The sequence below is a fragment of the Trachurus trachurus genome, assembly GCF_905171665.1.
Source record: "Trachurus trachurus genome assembly, chromosome: 22".
NCBI lineage: Eukaryota > Metazoa > Chordata > Actinopteri > Carangiformes > Carangidae > Trachurus > Trachurus trachurus.
The window spans coordinates 29,412,112-29,430,419 of NC_139907.1; the positions used below are offsets into that span (position 1 = coordinate 29,412,112).

General features: G+C 41.6%; 2 protein-coding genes across 2 annotated transcripts; both read right to left on the reverse strand.

Moving 5' to 3' along the window:
- Positions 1-2,066: 2,066 nt before the first annotated feature.
- LOC311005359 (acireductone dioxygenase-like) lies at positions 2,067-4,141 on the reverse strand. The gene is made up of 4 exons (XM_083997743.1): positions 3,949-4,141; positions 3,572-3,691; positions 3,208-3,387; positions 2,067-2,356 (listed from the first exon to the last, which is right to left on the reverse strand). The coding sequence occupies exons 1-4, from the start codon at positions 4,069-4,071 to the stop codon at positions 2,240-2,242; spliced, it is 540 nt and encodes a 179-aa protein (XP_083853869.1). The 5' UTR covers positions 4,072-4,141; the 3' UTR covers positions 2,067-2,239.
- A 4,082-nt stretch (positions 4,142-8,223) lies between these two features.
- LOC311005358 (acireductone dioxygenase-like) lies at positions 8,224-17,209 on the reverse strand. The gene is made up of 4 exons (XM_083997742.1): positions 17,032-17,209; positions 16,313-16,432; positions 14,790-14,969; positions 8,224-8,833 (listed from the first exon to the last, which is right to left on the reverse strand). Exons 1-4 carry the CDS (start codon positions 17,152-17,154, stop codon positions 8,717-8,719), a joined length of 540 nt encoding a protein of 179 aa, XP_083853868.1. The 5' UTR covers positions 17,155-17,209; the 3' UTR covers positions 8,224-8,716.
- Between the last annotated feature and the right edge of the window lie 1,099 nt (positions 17,210-18,308).

Sequence of the window (18,308 nt, forward strand, 5' to 3'; positions counted from 1 at the left end):
AGAGAGTATCTCTCTCAGTCACTCTGTTGGAGGAGATGCAAAAGCTTCAGCAAACTAATATAAGTAATGCTCAATAGAAACATAAACAGATGTTTCCTGCAAGTCTTAACATGACCTTTTCTTTACGTACTGTACGTTGCTGCTCAGACCAGTCTGTGACAGAGCAGAAAGAGTCAAACAACATTCTTTTTCTTGTGGAGGCAGGTGGAGCTCTGTTCTGTCCAGGCTTCAGCATCAGCGTCCTCAGTCCTCACCATGGAGGAGGAGACTGGATGGACGACTACAGGACAAACTGGAGGGGGCTGGTTGCCTGTGTAGTGTATTATCCACCTGAACTTTTTGCTTGAACATCAAGCATTATGTTTTTCTTGGAACTGAAGGAAAGTGTTTAGTAACAGTAATAGATGAGATGCACCCTAAGAGAATGTGTTTTTGTTGTTCACAGAGCCTTAAGCTGATGTTTAGCCTCGTCAGAAGGATGAACTCAAGGTCGTAAAATGATATATAGGCTAGATCCTGTCTTGTGTTTATGAACACAAAACATGAACTGTGTATGTTAGACAGATACAGGTATTGTTTGGATTTACAGAATGCTTCTGTTAATGTCAAACAGTTGATGCCTAATATGCTAAGCTATATCCTTATGTGGGGAGAAGGTGGAGTTTTGGAGTTAGAAAGCATACTGTATAAAGATTGTGGTTTTGAGCCATAGAGAGAGATCTCGATGCTCCAAGATTTGACATTTTTTGTACACTGTTCTTCTTCTTGTTATTAAACTACTTTTTTGAATACAAGTGAAGACGTGTCGGCGCCGATCCCTTCTTTTCATCAACACATCAATATACCACACCTGTGTATCACCCAGCCAGTAAGTCATCCCCACACTGAGAGGACAAAGGTGATGAGAAGTTACAGGAAACATTACATTCATTACAGTGTTTTTATATAACTCAATTATTAGCTAGTGGCCACATCATTACTTTGGACTGAAATACAAAATTCTCTGTTCACATTTAGACACAAACTCTGATCGTTGTATAATCCTTTCTCATCCTGTGATTGGTTGCAGTGATGAAAAACTATCTCCATTCATGTGGAAACAACATGTTGTAACAGTCACTGAATGCAGCTGATTTTTTTAATGTGAATTAGACAACTGAAACGTTGCAGCTTTTTCTACCAAAACTGGTGAGGCTGTTACTGAGCTTCTGTTCATAGACCTATACACATCTGTCTCATCTGTTTCATGTATATCTTCATCTCCTGCTGCAGCAGAGTCTTCACCATCATGGGGCCTGAGTAGATCATATTTAAACCTTTAATCTAGAACAGTCTTCAGCCTTCCCCCATCCAGGATATTCACAAAGGCTAAATAATGTGGTGAAACACTAAATAAAACATAAACAAATAGTTTTATTATGGACTCTTTTCTTCAGCTCAGTCTCTTTCACTACTGTAGCTGATAAATGTGCATTAATGTCATTTATTAATCTTTATAATGGAGGCTCTGCTCTTTTTTGAACTGTTTCCATGGTGAACCATTGAACCAGAGCTCCACAGATGATGGCTTTTTATAAGATACACATGTACACACTAACTCCCAGAACACACTCTGAGTTAGTGTGTGTATTTTAATAAATACAAATAAACAGATTTAAAATAGCAGCAGTTTAATTTCAGTTGAATACAAAGTTCACATTCACCTACATTAGCAGCTAGTGATTTAGAGACATCTGAATATGACACTGGAAAACGCTGCAGTCAGTTGTATGATTCATTTTTTCAACATGCCAAGCCAAGTTTGACAGCATCTAAATGCCTGAGAATAATAAAAAAATAAGGCACTGCAGGTGGAGCAGAGGTGGGACAACTGTTATGGTTTAGAAAAGCATAAAGTTGTTCTTCACATCACAGTTCAGTTTTTACATTTGACATTTCTCTTGACGCCTTGCTAACTGAAATACTAAAAATAAGACTGAATTACGCAGTTTTGACACATGTGTCAGCAGCATTTAAAATTCATTAAGTAGGTTAAATGACTATAGTTGCCCACTCTAGTAAAATCAAAACAGTTTCCTCACATAAAGAATGAAACAATGAAATTACAACTCACAAGTAACTGGTCATGATGATGTCAATCTCTGCTACAGAATTCATTTCTAAACTTTCTAACTGACAGTCTGCATTGTGTGTGAGAGGAGAGGGACACTGATGTGCTGGATGCTGTGTGTGTGCAGCATCAGGATCCCTGCAGCATGGCCATGTACTTCTGGCGAATGTCGAAGTTATCAGCTGGGCGGTTGTAGGCCTTCCACACCGGATCGCCCGCAAACAGCCTCATGGCTTTAGTGAAGTTCTGAAGAGACACAGAGCTGACGTCAGACACACGGCCATCAACTAACTTCGTTTGAAAATGAAAAGTCTGGATTTATTAAATGCTGATGTGTTGTACATTTAACAATACAGCTCTTTTTACCAGCTACACGTGGAAGTAACTTATTATTGAGATTAAAGGTATAGTTCAGTTTTTAAGTGGGGTTGTATGTATACAAATACCCATTAAGTACACTAGATGCAGTAGAAAGGTCTCTGCCCCTAGTGTACTTACAGTAATGGGCATTTGTAGCACATACAATCCCACTTCAAAAAAGCTGAACTATCCCTTTAAGTTTAACATGTACTGTATGAGCAGAAACAAACACCAGTGTCAACAGCACAGACCCTAACAGCAACAGTGAATCACACTGCTGCAACACTTGAGAGGAAATAGTGATGTCACTGTGATGCACAGTATGTGTTTTATCTGGATTCTTCTCAAATGTAAATGACAGCTGATTTTCACTTTTGGTAAAATGAATATTATTTGAGTGTCAGCTCATTCTCTGCTTGTGTACTGCTGTCTTAGTTGAAGTGCTCTCAATATTTGCACTCTGTTGTTTAAACATTCTTCTGTCCTGCAGCAACAGACCGGTTTCTCCTTGGGCAACAGTTACACTTGATCTTATCTGGTCCAGTGGACTGAGGTGCAACTGTTAGTATTCAACATCCATCCCTAGATCACCAAGAAGTAGTTTGGTATTTCCATATTCATTTACACCACTCAGATGGGATATTTAATCAATAGAAAGGTGGTGTCATTCTGTATTCTCTATGTATGCCACATCATCTAGTTTGGTATCATTTAGCTGCAGATGCTCTTGAATGTACCGTCTCATCCAGGGTGAAGCGGTGGTAGATGCCTGCTGGTATCGTGATCAGGTCTCCCTTTCTCACGGCGATTCTGATCCATCTGTCCTCCTTGTCCCTCACGTCAAAATAAGCCTGGCCGTCCAGGAAGTAGCGGCTCTCATCGTCCAGGTGGAGGTGCTCCTCATAGAACATCTTGAGCTGGAGGACAGAGGAGAAGACACACAGGCCTGAATAACGCTGGTTTCCTCCTTGAATTAAAAGACGTGATCTAACAGAGGGTCATATTCAACTCACACACTGCTGGATACTTATTAATTCTCTACAGGTTCAAATATACTGGATCTTCTCCAGCTATTCACCAACAAGACAGCAGTGTCTTTACCTTCTCCTCATAGTCGGGTAGTGTGTCCTTGCGGATGGTGATGATGTCCTGGTAGGAGTAGCCCTGGTCTTTGCGGATCTGCTCCAGCTCTGGGTCTGTTTCATATATATCTGTATTCAACTGTGGAAAAAAAGGGGGCAACAACAGCTCTCATCATTACAACCTCATGAGTGAGAAATGACTGGTGTAAACTTTTTCAGTCAGATCAACACTGTAAAAAGTACAGCAAAAGTTTGACTTCTATATCACTTGTAAGTTGCACATTAACCCGTGTTAGACTGAAACGAGGCTCAGTGGATGGATGGATGTAAACATGACAGCTGTATTCTGTATCCTCTCTGTCAGTCGGTTCACTGGTTAATCCAGCAGGCTGTTACCTTCCAGTAAAACACCCCGAGCTCCTTGAGCTGATCCAGGGACACCGGCTGGTTGGGACTCAGTCTGTGCGGTTTCCTCTGGTCCTCATCGGAGCTGTCTAGGAGCCAGGCTTCTATCGTCATGGTGAACAGCCGCAGCCCCGCTACAAAACACACTGCTGGAGAGTTTGCAACTGGACGTTGTGTTGTAGTCGTTGGCACATGACGTCACACAGTGGCCGCAGCAGCTCCGGACCCCACGTGACCTCCAGCGTTCGACACGCCATTCTGGCAGGAAACCGGCCAGCTCCGAACATGGATGTATTGGCTCCGAAGCATTGACTGTAAGCGCCGAAGCAGTCCGAGTTCACATGATCTCACTTTAATTCCAACGACATTGACTTTATATTAAAAAAAAAAAAAAAAAACTAAATGGATTAAATATTACCGACCCTTATAATTCCCCCGGGGTGGTTTTCAAAAGTATCTCTGCCGAACAGGACGTCCCAGACCTGCAGTATCCACATAGCCTACAACTACCTGATCAACTAGACTACAAGCATACAAAAGCTGGCCTTTTGCTCTTTGTGCTCCACAAAATGACACAAACAGGGAAGACGGTGACAAAAAGAAAAGAAAGAGGCAAACACATAAGCTGTGAGTCTCCTTCGCCTCCAGCCTTTCCAAGCTGACCCAGAGCCGCCGCGGGCTGATCAGCACCGGGGAGAGCTCCCGGTCGGCACCCCGATAGCACCCCGGACAGCTACGAGCTAACGTTAGCCATGCTACACTGCATTAGCTGGGATGATACGACACTTACCCTTCTAGTGAGGATACAGCAGGTTTTTGCTGGTAGATTCCACAGCTGGATGTTCATCATAAAGCCAGACTGCGTCCATGTGTAACCCCCGTAACCCTCCAGGCTTGTGTATGCTTTTAGAGCAGCGCGATGCAAAGTTGATCAGCTAAGTTAGCTGTGTCCAGATAGCCTACTGCAGGTCTGGGACCGCCGCCGGCGGCCGGAGATACTTTTGAAAAGCACCCCGGGGGCATTATAAGGGTCGGTAATATTTAATCTATTTAGTTTTTTATATATAACGTCCACTGTCGTTGGAATTAAAGTAAGATGTGAACTCAGACGGCTTAAAATCTTCGGCGCTGGCCATTTTACTGCCTAAATGTTATGCAGCTGTTCTCCTGGTCCACCGTGATCCACGTTTGTCCTCCTCCTGCACTATCTACATGTACAATCACATTGTTTACGTTGTGTGTTTTAAATAATCCTGTTAACACACACAGTGTGACCACGGTACAGGCAGAGCCACAGACAGGCTCGTTAATGTGCAGAGGGATGAAATGAGGTCAGACACACCTGGATTAATCAGTTTGTCCAATAATACAGGAAATAAAGGAACTTGTTTAAATGTTCAGGAAGTAGTGGAGCTGTACATAAAGCCTATTAGGCTGTTGTGAGGAATCATTACATGTGTAACATGTGACAGCCTCTTCACAGGCTAGGCATTAATATGACTATTATATTTAAGTGGGATGCAACTTTATGTTTTGGATCAAACAAGTAGCCAGTCCTGGCCTTAGCTACGTCAAGTCAATGAGGTGCACTGTACCTGCCCCCATTCCAGTTTAAAATATGTGTTAATACAAGAAATTGAATGTGATACAAAATACATAGGCCTACATGAAAAGTGTGGCCTTTTGACCTCTGACCCGGTGACACAGTGAGTCCCACAAACACGCTTAAACCTGTGATCTCTTGTATACGACTACACAAATAGGCCTACACACATCTTAATATGTAAGATCCACTGATTGATTATCAAAGGCTTCGCTGAAAGTAGGATAAATGCACACGACCGAGAGGCTCAGCGCAACAGCGGAGAAGAGACCAGACAGATGCGCTAAATAGCCTAATATTATATAATGCAATTTATAAATCAATAAAAGTTGTATTTTGATTAACATTTTGTTTCAATGTATTTATTTAGCACGAACAGTATCATTTAAAACAGCATTGACAATAATCATGATGATTCATAAGTATGAAACCCAAAAGGGCTTAGCCTATATAAAAACCATACCCACATATTCAAAAACCAAATTTGTTACAGTTTAAAAACAATAACATTTGGAAATAATTAAACAATAACGAAAAATAAGAAGAAAGGTAAGTGGTTAAACAGTAGATATAAGGAAGTAGCCTAAGGAAAAATACATATGAATGAATAACAAAACAAAAACAATAATAATGGATGAGATGATGAGAAAAAGAAGAAGAAGAGAGAGAGAGAGAAACATGACAATAAATGTCTTATGGTTTGACTGATGAGGTACTTTTTGAGAGCCTTTTTAAATGATATTAAAGGATTTTTTTTTTTTTCTCAGATCGTCAGGGAGCTGATTCCAGAGACGTGGACCTTGATAACAAATTGAAATTTTAAAATTGCCCAAGAGCAGTTCTAAAGAAGGCAGTGTGGAGATTGGAAGAGTTTTGTGTCTGGTAGTTTTAGGGACCCACACAGAGTAAATACGGATCGAAACTTAAAGTATCCTTTTTTTTTCTTTCTTTTTTTTTTAGATGCTTTTCGTCAGCAGTCAGGTGAGCTGTGCTATTGAAAGAAGGGGCAAAATGGACTGCCCGGCCGGGAGGAAGAAGAAGAAAGAGAGGAAGGATTTTTTTAATGTGAATTAGACAACTGAAACGTTGCAGCTTTTTCTACCAAAACTGGTGAGGCTGTTACTGAGCTTGTTCATAGACCTATAAACATCTGTCTCATCTGTTTCATGTATATCTTCATCTCCTGCTGCAGCAGAGTCTTCACCATCATGGGGCCTGAGTAGATCATATTTAAACCTTTAATCTAGAACAGTCTTCAGCCTTCCCCCATCCAGGATATTCACAAAGGCTAAATAATGTGGTGAAACACTAAATAAAACATAAACAAATAGTTTTATTATGGACTCTTTTCTTCAGCTCAGTCTATTTCACTACTGTAGCTGATAAATGTGCATTAATGTCATTTATTAATCTTTATAATGGAGGCTCTGCTCTTTTTGAACTGTTTCCATGGTGAACCATTGAACCAGAGCTCCACAGATGATGGCTTTTTATAAGATACACATGTACACACTAACTCCCAGAACACACTCTGAGTTAGTGTGTGTATTTTAATAAATAAAAATAAACAGATTTAAAATAGCAGCTGTTTAATTTCATTTGAATACAAAGTTCACATTCACCTACATTAGCAGCTAGTGATTTAGAGACATCTGAATATGACACTGGAAAACGCTGCAGTCAGTTGTATGATTCATTTTTTCAACATGCCAAGCCAAGTTTGACAGCATCTAAATGCCTGAAGAGAATAATAAAAATAAGGCACTGCAGGTGGATCAGAGGTGGGACAACTGTTATGGTTTAGAAAAGCATAAAGTTGTTCTTCACATCACAGTTCAGTTTTTACATTTGACATTTCTCTTGTAGCAAATGACGCTTTGCTAACTGAAATACTAAAAATAAGACTGACAGGGTTCTTACGGATCCTTAAAAAGTCTTAAAAGGCATTGAATTCATTAATCTAAAAATAAGGCCTTAATTGGCATTAAAATGTCTTAAATCAATTTTTCAAACGTCTTAAAAATGTTAACAGTGGGATTTTATGATTGTAATTAGTCTCAAATCTCAAAATAATTGGTAACATTCCAACATAGAGAAGTTAGTGGCGGCCGTCACCGCTAAATCTCTCACCGCCACCAGCTCCCGAGTCAGTTTTTTTTTTTTTTCTGACTTTTTATGCATTTATTTTGAAAGGACAGCGCATTTCCCAGTTATTTGAATCACTTTGGATGGAAACATACGAACGAGCAAACGTGTCCATCCCTCCCACCTCCCTCATCACCTGCCTAGAAGACATCCGGAGCTGGATGAGCAGGAACTTTTTAAAACTTAACGGCAACAAGACCGAGGCCCTGCTCATCGGCTCCAAATCCACCCTCGCCAAATCACAACACACCCCAGCCACACCCATCATCATCGACGGATTCCCTGTACCCTTCTCCCACCAAGTCAAGAGCCTCGGCGTCATACTGGACAACACCCTCTCATTTGCACCCCATATTCAAAACATCACCCGGACCGCATTCTTCCACCTCCGCAACATCTCCAGACTCCGCCCATCACTGACCCAATCTGAAAGGCGCCTCCAAATAAAATGTATTATTATTATTATTATTATTATCTTCTCTCCACAAATACACAGCTGTTAAATGATGTCACCCCCCCCCCCCCCCCCCCCAATTATTCATATAGCAGTCGCTTTACCTTGGACCATAGGAAAGTGGGTAAAATTGTCCCTAACCCTATGTATGTGGTGATGTTTTTGTTTTTTGGTCTTTTTTGCATTTGTGTTTAATGTGAAGTCTGTCTTAAATTTCATTTCAAGTGGCATTAAAAACGTCTTAAAAAGTCTTACATTTAACTTGGCTTAAACTGTAGGAACCCCTGGACTGAATTACGCAGTTTTGACACGTGTGTCAGCAGCATTTAAAAGTAGGTTAAATGACTATAGTTGCCCACTCTAGTAAAATCAAAACAGTTTCCTCCCATAAAGAATGAAACAATGAAATTACAACTCACAAGTAACTGGTCATGATGATGTCAATCTCTGCTACAGAATTCATTTCTAAACTTTCTAACTGACAGTCTGCATTGTGTGTGAGAGGAGAGGGACACTGATGGAATGCAGCCTGTGCTGGATGCTGTGTGTGTGCAGCATCAGGATCCCTGCAGAGTGGCCATGTACTTCTGGCGAATGTCGAAGTCATCAGCTGGGCGGTTGTAGGCCTTCCACACCGGCTCGCCCACAAACAGCCTCATGGCTTTAGTGAAGTTCTGAAGAGACACAGAGCTGACGTCAGACACACGGCCATCAACAGCCCAAATAAATAAAATAAATAAAAACTAACTTTGTTTGAAAATGAAAAGTCTGGATTTATTAAACGGTGATGTGTTGTACATTTAACAATACAGCTCTTTTGTGAAGTGGGGTTGTAATGAGGTACAAATGTCTAGGGCTGCCCCCAAATAGTCGACCAAGCACTGGTCGACCAAAAAATCATTAGCCGACCAGAATTTCATTGGTCGATTGGTCGCAGGAAAAAAAACAAAAACATTTGGAGCCGTGTCTTGTCAAAATTAAGCCAACATCAATGACTGAACTGTATAGGAAAGGTTATGGGGCTTTTATTTTGAAGGGCCAGATACAGGAAGTCGTGACGTGACACTTTTTTTTTTTTTTTTTTTTTTACAAGGCACGGCAGTCTCTCTCGTATCACCGCTGTCACCATTAGCGGGTGCTGTCTGAGCCCCGGTCCCGTCCCACAGCGCTCACCGGCGGCCAGTCTCAGTGTCACGGAGCGGATCCATGATAGTCCCCGCTGCAGTCAGAGACCCACTCCCATAGTGTCTATGCCCGCACCGCTCCACGCCGCAGACCCCCACCCCCACACCCCCGTCACACATCCTGAGCTCAGTTACCCTCCTCATCTACTGTGTTTATTGGTGATAAACGGGCATTCTGCCGGTAATAACGGTGAAACCCGACCCGAATCTCGGACCCAACACGGCCGGAGTCACGAGCATTAATTAATTCTCAACCTGACCGCGGGCAAAAAAAAAAAAAAATTATTAAAAAATTTTTTTTTTTTTTTTTTTTTTTATTTATTTTTTTTTTTTTCCCCCTCAAGGTGGGGGGTCGATTAGTCGACTAATCGCCATAAGTGACGACTACTGGTCGACCAACAAAATCTTTGGTCGGGGGCAGCCCTACAAATGTCCATTAAGTAGCCTAGTGAGTTGGGTTGTTCCAGATAAACTAACGTTTTTCCGACCAGATGATGCATCGTAATGTTTTACTTTAGATCGTCCTCTTGAACTGATGTATTATTTAGAGACAGGACTTCTCATAGGTGGTGAAAATACGCTGATTAATTGTCCCTCATTGACAACAGTGTACTGCCTGTGTCTCGGTGGGGGGGGGGGGGACCTTTCTATTGCATCTAGTGTACTTAATGGGCATTTGTAGCTCATACAACCCCATTTCAAAAAAGCTGAACTATCCCTTTAAGTTTGTTGTATCAACAGCACAGACCCTAACAGTCACAGTGAATCACACTGCTGCAACACTTGAGAGGAAATAGTGATGTCACTGTGATGCACAGTATGTGTTTTATCTGGATTCTTCTCAAATGTAAATGACAGCTGATTTTCACTTTTGGTAAAATGAATATTATTTGAGTGTCAGCTCATTCTCTGCTTGTGTACTGCTGTTTTAGTTCAAGTGCTCTCAATATTTGCACTCTGTTGTTTAAACATTCTTCTGTCCTGCAGCAACAGACCGGTTTCTCCTTGGGCAACAGTTACGGTGTGTTCCCACCAAACGCGATGATGTAATCGCGCGTCAAATGAAATCGCGTCGCGCTAGACGCTCCAGTTTTGACACTGGTCCAATATGCAAAAAACACCTCGTCACGGCATCGCGTCGCGCGACGAGCCCGCCCAAACAACAACATTTCTTCCACTATTTCATTCTCTGGTCGACCATGGCTGAGATAACCACCGTCGCTGCACTGTTCCTGTCCCTGTAGATGGGACAGGAACAGCGGTGTGGGTCTCTGGCTGCAGCGGAGACAGCTCTGTGACACTACTGTGTGACTGACCGCCTGTTGAGTGCTTTGGGACGGGTCGGTGGCTCACAGCGCCCGCTGGTTGAACACAGCAGTGATAACGTGCTTTCAGGTCAGAATCTCCAAACCAGAAACGTTTGTACAGCACCGGAAAAGCAACACTGAAGAGCTGTGGCTTTGCTGCAGCTAATGGGGATCTGAATAATAAACTAAACTAGAAAATGTCCTCTGGGGAAATTTTGAAAGACCCACGGGGCTACTGCGGGTTTTGCCATCTCTGTCAACATGGGAATCAAACCCACGATCTTAAGGTCAAGACAGAGCTGATCAGACAGACACATGATCATCTTTCTATAAGCACTGATATGGAGGAGCTGTAATCACATTATGTTAACTGTGTGTGTGTGTGTGTGTGTGTGTGTGTGTGTGTGTGTGTGTGTGTGTGTGTGTGTGTGTGTGTGTGTGTGTGTGTGTGTGTGTGTTTGTGTGTGTGTGTGTGTGTGTGTGTATATAATCACATGAAGTTACCTGTGTGTGTTAGAGTGTGGGAGAGCAAGCTAACCACTAAGCTACAGACAGAGACAGTATGTGAGGGGCAAAGAAAACCTTTAATAAGAAGATCACTGGCTTCTGCTTAAAAAAAAAAAAGTAAGGAAAGTGCAGAAATGAGCCACACCAAGTAAGAAGAGGACTTTTTTGTGACCTGTGACTATTTTTTGGTGAATTAAAACGAATTAAAAAGCACTTAACAGCAAGTTACAAAGTTGAGCTCCTTCTCCTGCTGCTGTGAAAAAAATGCATTGGGCTGAATGAGAGCAGAGAGCTCCCTGGCTGCATTTAAAAAATATTTTAAATTATTTTCTAAGTCTCTTTGCATTTTTGACCAGAATTTTAGCCAGAAGACAAGTGTGGCTACAAAACTGGAGAAAATAATGTGTCTAGAGTTTAATTTGTGGCCGTGCTGACAGTTTAGCCAGAAAAACTCTGTTTTTGTTTTTTTGCCTCTCTCCACTCTGGCTGACAATGTCACCACTCTAGCTCTGCTCGTTAGATGCAACACACACCCATTATAAAGCTGGATTTTGTCAAAAAACTTAATGATTTTAAAACTGCCAAATATCAGAAACTGTTGAAGATATCAATAAGCTGAGTCATAGAGGAACACTTAAAAAGTTTGTCTACAGCTTAGAATTTGAATGAAGTCTCTAGCAGAAAGTATGGTGAAGCTTTAGTGGCTGAAAGAAGTAAGAAGATTTGAAGAGTTTGAAGACTGTTCCAATGCATTCTCTATGGGGGGGAAAAAAATCAGAAAAAGTTAAATATTTGAAAAAGTATAAAAAGTATGAAAAATTTGAATACATCCGATAAAGTCCAGAAAAAGCTGCACGTTTTGATATATGAATTGTTGAAATAGCACAAAGCATGAAGGACTAGAAGAAGACCGTAAAAAGGCGGAAGAAAATGGCCGAACAGAAGAACAACAGTGTGAATGCTTTCAGCATCGAACCCACAACCTCATGGTCAGTAGACTTTCACTGTGCCTCTAGGCCACAGTGTACACACAGTTGCAAAGACTGTTGTCTGTGGATGAGCTGCACTCTGTCTCACTCTGAAGTTAACGAGCCCAAAGCTGCACCTGTTGGAAACACACTGTGTCAACACCAAGAAAGCTTGAGAGTCAAGCTTGAATGACTTACAATGAAAATTTCTGTGAATTTCAGGCTGAGAGCAGCAGTTTCAACATGAAGCAAGTTATCAGAAGTCAACAGAGAAAATAATTCACTACAATTGTTGTTGGGGCAAGATTTCAACCAGCAACCTTCAAGTCTTCAACCCAGCAAGCTAACCACTAGGCTACAGACAGAGACCGTATCTGAGGGGCAAAGAAAACCTTTAATAAGAGGATCACTGGCTTCTGCTTAAAAAAAAAAAAGTATGGAAAGTGCATAAATTAGCCACACCAAGTAAGAAGAGGACTTTTTTGTGACCTGTGACTATTTTTTGGTGAATTAAAACGAATTAAAAAGCACTTAACAGCAAGTTACAAAGTTGAGCTCCTTCTCCTGCTGCTGTGAAAAAAATACATTGGGCTCAATGAGAGCAGAGAGCTCCCTGGCTGCATTTAAAAAATATTTTAAATTATTATCTAAGTCTCTTTGCATTTTTTACCAGAATTTTAGCCAGAAGACAAGTGTGGCTACAAAACTGGAGAAAATCATGTGTCTAGAGTTTAATTTGTGGCCGTGCTGACAGTTTAGCCAGAAAAATTCTAGAATGTTTTTTTGTCTCTCTCCACTCTGGCACCACTCTAGCTCTGCTCGTTAGACGCAACACACACCCATTATAAAGCTGGATTTTGTCAAAAAACTTAATGATTTTAAAACTGCCACATATCAGAAACTGTTGAAGATATCAATAAGCTGAGTCATAGAGGAACACTTAAAAAGTTTGTCTACAGCTTAGAATTTGAATGAAGTCTCTAGCAGAAAGTATGGTGAAGCTTTAGTGGCTGAAAGAAGTAAGAAGATCTGAAGAGTTTGAAGACTGTTCCAATGCATTCTCTATGGGGGAAAAAAAAATCAGAAAAAGTTAAATATTTGAAAAAGTATAAAAAGTATGAAAAATTTGAATACATCCGATAAAGTCCAGAAAAAGCTGCACGTTTTGATATATGAATTGTTGAAATAGCACAAAGTATGAAGGACTAGAAGAAGACCGTAAAAAGGCGGAAGAAAATGGCCGAACAGAAGAACAATAGTGTGAATGCTTTCAGCATTCACACTAATAAGAAGAAAAAATCCACACAATAACAGTAGTGCCCGGGCTTCGTTCCCTGCAGCTATTTCATTGCTGTTGGGACCAGTGCCCGGTGCGATTGCCCGTGCCCCTAACAACCAGATAACTTCTAATATTGTCAATAGACTCGCTCTGACTAAACTGCCAAGGGAACACCAGTACGTCCATACGTCAGCACGTCGTTGATGATCTCAAAGCTGATAGGCTGTCACGGCGCGTCTTCACACGAATTCGCCGCAAAAGTTCAATTATTTCACGGGCGGCGCGATGGAAGCGATTTTTCGCGTCCATCGCGCCGCGCTATCGCGTCTAATCGCGTCTTTGCATTGACTTTACATGTAATCTTGACGCGCGCTCCTGCGGCCGTCGCGCGGCGTTTCTCTTCTTTTTCGCGCCGAGTCTATTTTATTTCCTCGTCGGGTGGCTACGCGGCCCTCCAACAGGTAGAAAACTACAGAGAACTGTGTATAAAACGAATATATTACGTTTAAAAGTGAAAATAAATGTCTCATGTACCAGAGGCAAAGCCAGTAGCAGTGCAACAATATGGGGTTTGTTCTTTTTACATTGTGGATCCATGATCGTGTTAATTAACAGTTAATTGATACCATTTAATATAGTCTGCACTTGCAAACCCTACATATTCAGCAAATTACCTGTGAAAAAGGTACTGTCAATCCATTTTAACAGGAGGGATGTGAAAATGTGTTGAGATCATGGTTGAGATGCATAAAGTGCACTCATTTACTGCAGGATTGACAGGTGAAGCTGACAGCTGCAACAACAAACAGTGAAGCCGTGTCGCATCGCGTCCGTGCCTGGTGTAGCAGTTACAAAACTCCGCTCCGCCCCGCTTACGTATCGCTTCGCGCCCGTTCCCAGTGTATTCCTGGCGTAACTGTTGCCCAAGGAGAAACTGGTCTGTTGCTGCAGGACAGAAGAATGTTTAAACAACAGAGTGCAAATATTGAGAGCACTTGAACTAAAACAGCAGTACACAAGCAGAGAATGAGCTGACACTCAAATAATATTCATTTTACCAAAAGTGAAAATCAGCTGTCATTTACATTTGAGAAGAATCCAGATAAAACACATACTGTGCATCACAGTGACATCACTATTACACTTGATCTTATCTGGTCCAGTGGACTGAGGTGCAACTGTTAGTATTCAACATCCATCCCTAGATCACCAAAAAGTAGTTTGGTATTTCCATATTCATTTACACCACTCAGATGGGATAGAAAGGTGGTGTCATTCTGTATTCTCTATGTATGAGAGTGATTCTGGTCTCCTCTGGGAGCAGCAGCAGCAGAGCCACATCATCTAGTTTGGTATCATTTAGCTGCAGATGCTCTTGAATGTACCGTCTCATCCAGGGTGAAGCGGTGGTAGATGCCTGCTGGTAGCGTGATCAGGTCTCCCTTCCTCATGGCGATTCTGATCCATCTGTCCTCCTTGTCCCTCACGTCAAAATAAGCCTGGCCGTCCAGGATGTAGCGGATCTCATCGTCCAGGTGGAGGTGCTCCTCAAAGAACATCTTGAGCTGGAGGACAGAGGAGAAGACACACAGGCCTGAATAACGCTGGTTTCTTCCTTGAATTAAAGGGATAGTTCACCCAAAATTCAAATTTCACTCATTATCTACTCAGCCTCATGTCGACTAAGGGCTGGGAGTCCTCCGTGGCTTCTCTGAGTTACGGGGGGGTCCGTGCAGCAGTATTTGTCCGTATAATAGTTGTGAATGGTGCTCACTTTTCTTCGTCCAAAAAGACACACCAAAAAACATCCAAATACCTCCATACTGCTCGTCTGTAATGTCCCTCTTGTATTGAAGCCCCAACATGAGAAATTGTTCCGCCGGTCACCAGCAGCGCAGTGAACCGAGACACTGGGAGCTTCCGCTACAAAACAAGCTTAAAACATAGACTTATTTAATTTTTTTCAGAACAATTTCTCATGTCGGGGCTTCAATACAAGAGGGACATTACAGATGAGCAGTATGGAGGTATTTGGATGTTTTTTGGTGTGTCTTTTTGGACGAAGAAAAGTGAGCACCATTCACAACCATGGACAAATACTGCTGCACTGACCCCCCCCCCGTAACTCAGAGAAGGCACGGAGGACTCTCGTGAAGAATTCTCACAGCTCTTAGTCGACATGAGGGTGAGTAGATAATGAGTGAAATTTGAATTTTGGGTGAACTATCCCTTTAAAAGACGTAATGTAACAGAGGGTCATATTCAACTCACACACTGCTGGATACTTATTAAAGCAGATATCAGCTTCACGGCCGTTTCGGCTAATGCTGCGTTCAAGGCAGGCTTTTGAAACCGTAAGTTACAGCTTCAAGTCACAACTACGACTTGGTAGCGTTCCAGGTAACCCGTAGCTCGTGTTTTTACCATCCTGTTGTCTGTGAAAGTTCCCTATAACGGCCACTCGTAACTTCCGACCCATGAACTCGTACCAGATCGAACTGGTATGACTTCACAGGAAGGAAAAACACAAAGTACGAGTTTCTTTGAACGCACCATGAGTTAGCAGCCCCCGCCCTTGTCAGGCATCAATTGGTCCTCGTGCTACGTCACCACATTCACGCGCATCCCTTGGCTGCACACACAGCCCTTCATGCCGTTCTCTCTCCTCATTGGATAACACTTGTATCCCACAAGGAAAATTTTCTCCTCGGGTTACAGCAGAGCAGAGTGACGGAGAGACTCGTGTTTAGGCTGAAATACTTCATGTAAGTGATTGCTGACGGAAAATAGGACTATTTAGGACTTATATTAACAAAAACATTCCACTGATATCTGCTTTAATTCTCTACAGGTTCAAATATACTGGATCTTCTCCAGCTATTCACCAACAAGACAGCAGTGTCTTTACCTTCTCCTCATAGTTGGGTAGTGTGTCCTTGCGGATGGTGATGATGTCCTGGTAGGAGTAGCCCTGGTCTTTGCGGATCTGCTCCAGCTCTGGGTCTGTTTCATATGTATCTGCATTCAACTGTGGAAAAAAAAAGGCTCTCATCATCACAACCTCATGAGTGAGAAGTGACTGGTTTTTTTGAATTTTTCAGTCAGATCAACGTTGTAAAAAGTACAGCAATAGTTATTCTGTTATGTCACATTAACCCGTGTTAGACTGAAACGAGCAGGGTTCCTACGCAAGTATGGAAAGTATGGAAAAGTATGGAATTTGATTTTATACATTTCCAGGTCTGGAAAAGTATGGAAAATGGAAATTATTCTATGGAACTATATTTTTCTTAATACTTATCTGGGTTTGGTCTTATCTGAAGTTATCTGGGTTAATTATTTTTGTATGCGCTCCTACCTATAGCTACAATCTCCTGGAAATTATTTGGTTACGGTACATAATGGCATACACATTCAGAATAATGAAAACAAATGATTAATTGCATGATTTTTTAAATATAATGCACAACTATTTACTCAAATTTCACACATTATTTGCATTTTTTACCGAGAAGTCTGGAAACTCGGGTCTGGAAAAAGTATGGAATTTGGAAATTTCAAATGTGTAGGAACCCTGAACGAGGCTTAGTGGATGAATGTTCACTGGTTAATCCGGCAGGCTGTTACCTTCCAGTAAAACACCCCGAGCTCCTTGAGCTGATCCAGGGACACCGGCTGGTTGGGACTCAGTCTGTGCGGTTTCCTCTGGTCCTCATCGGAACTGTCCATGAACCAGGCTTCTATCGTCATGGTGAACAGCCGCAGCTCCGTTACAAAACACACTGCTGCGAAGTTTGCAACTGGACGTGTGCTAATACATCCATGGACGTGTGTTGTAGTCGTTGTCACGTGACGGTACTGTACACTTCCTGTCATCTGACGTCACACAGTGGCCGCAGCATAGACAGCAGCGCCATCTTGGGTACGGACTTCCAAAGGCCTGTCCATGGATGTAGCCTATAATAGATCCATGGGGCTGTCTCACAAAAAGAGTGGATAAACTTTTTTATTATTTATTATTTTGCCTTTTTTTATTATTATTATTACTACCCTGCTCTATTGAATGTTGCATTCCAATAATGCATTGATATTTCTGATATTTATTTAGGCTACATTGTGATTTTGCATAGCTACAGTCTGTTATTTCTGTAATCACCGTCTTCAAGTAACACACATTGACTGACGCCCTCTGATCAGAGGAGACAGAAAAGAGAAACTATGCAGGACATTAACCTCATGCTTAATTTACCTTCATTAAACAGATTGGGACTAGCCTGATTGTGATTTTAGATAGGCTAAATGACTGGTAACTTGTTAACAGGGAGAGTGGAGGCTCCTTCCACACTGTGGCTGGAAACCAAACCTGCAGAGCCTCTGACCTCTGACCCGGTGACACAGTGAGTCCGCGGCACAAACGCGCTTAAACCTGTGATCTCTTGTAGGCTATACGACTACACAAATACACACATCTTAATATGTAAATTCATCGATCCACTGATTGATTATCAAAGGCTTCGCTGAAATGCACACGACCGAGAGGCTCAGCGCAACAGCGGAGAAGAGACCAGACAGATGCGATAGCCTAATGCAATTTATAAATCGATACAAGTTGTATTTTGATTAACATTTTCGTTTCAATTTATTTATTTAGCACGAACAGTATAATTTAAAACAGCATTGACAATCATCATGACTGGGATGTGCAAAGGGGAGGTATGAATATAAAAACCATACCCACATATTCAAAAACCAAATTTGTTCCTACAGTTTAAAAACAATAACATTAGGAAATAATTAAACAATAACGAAAAATAAGTAGAAAGGTAAGTGATAGTAGATATAAGGAAGTAAGGAAAAATACATATGAATGAATAATACAAAACAATAGGATAATGGATGAGATG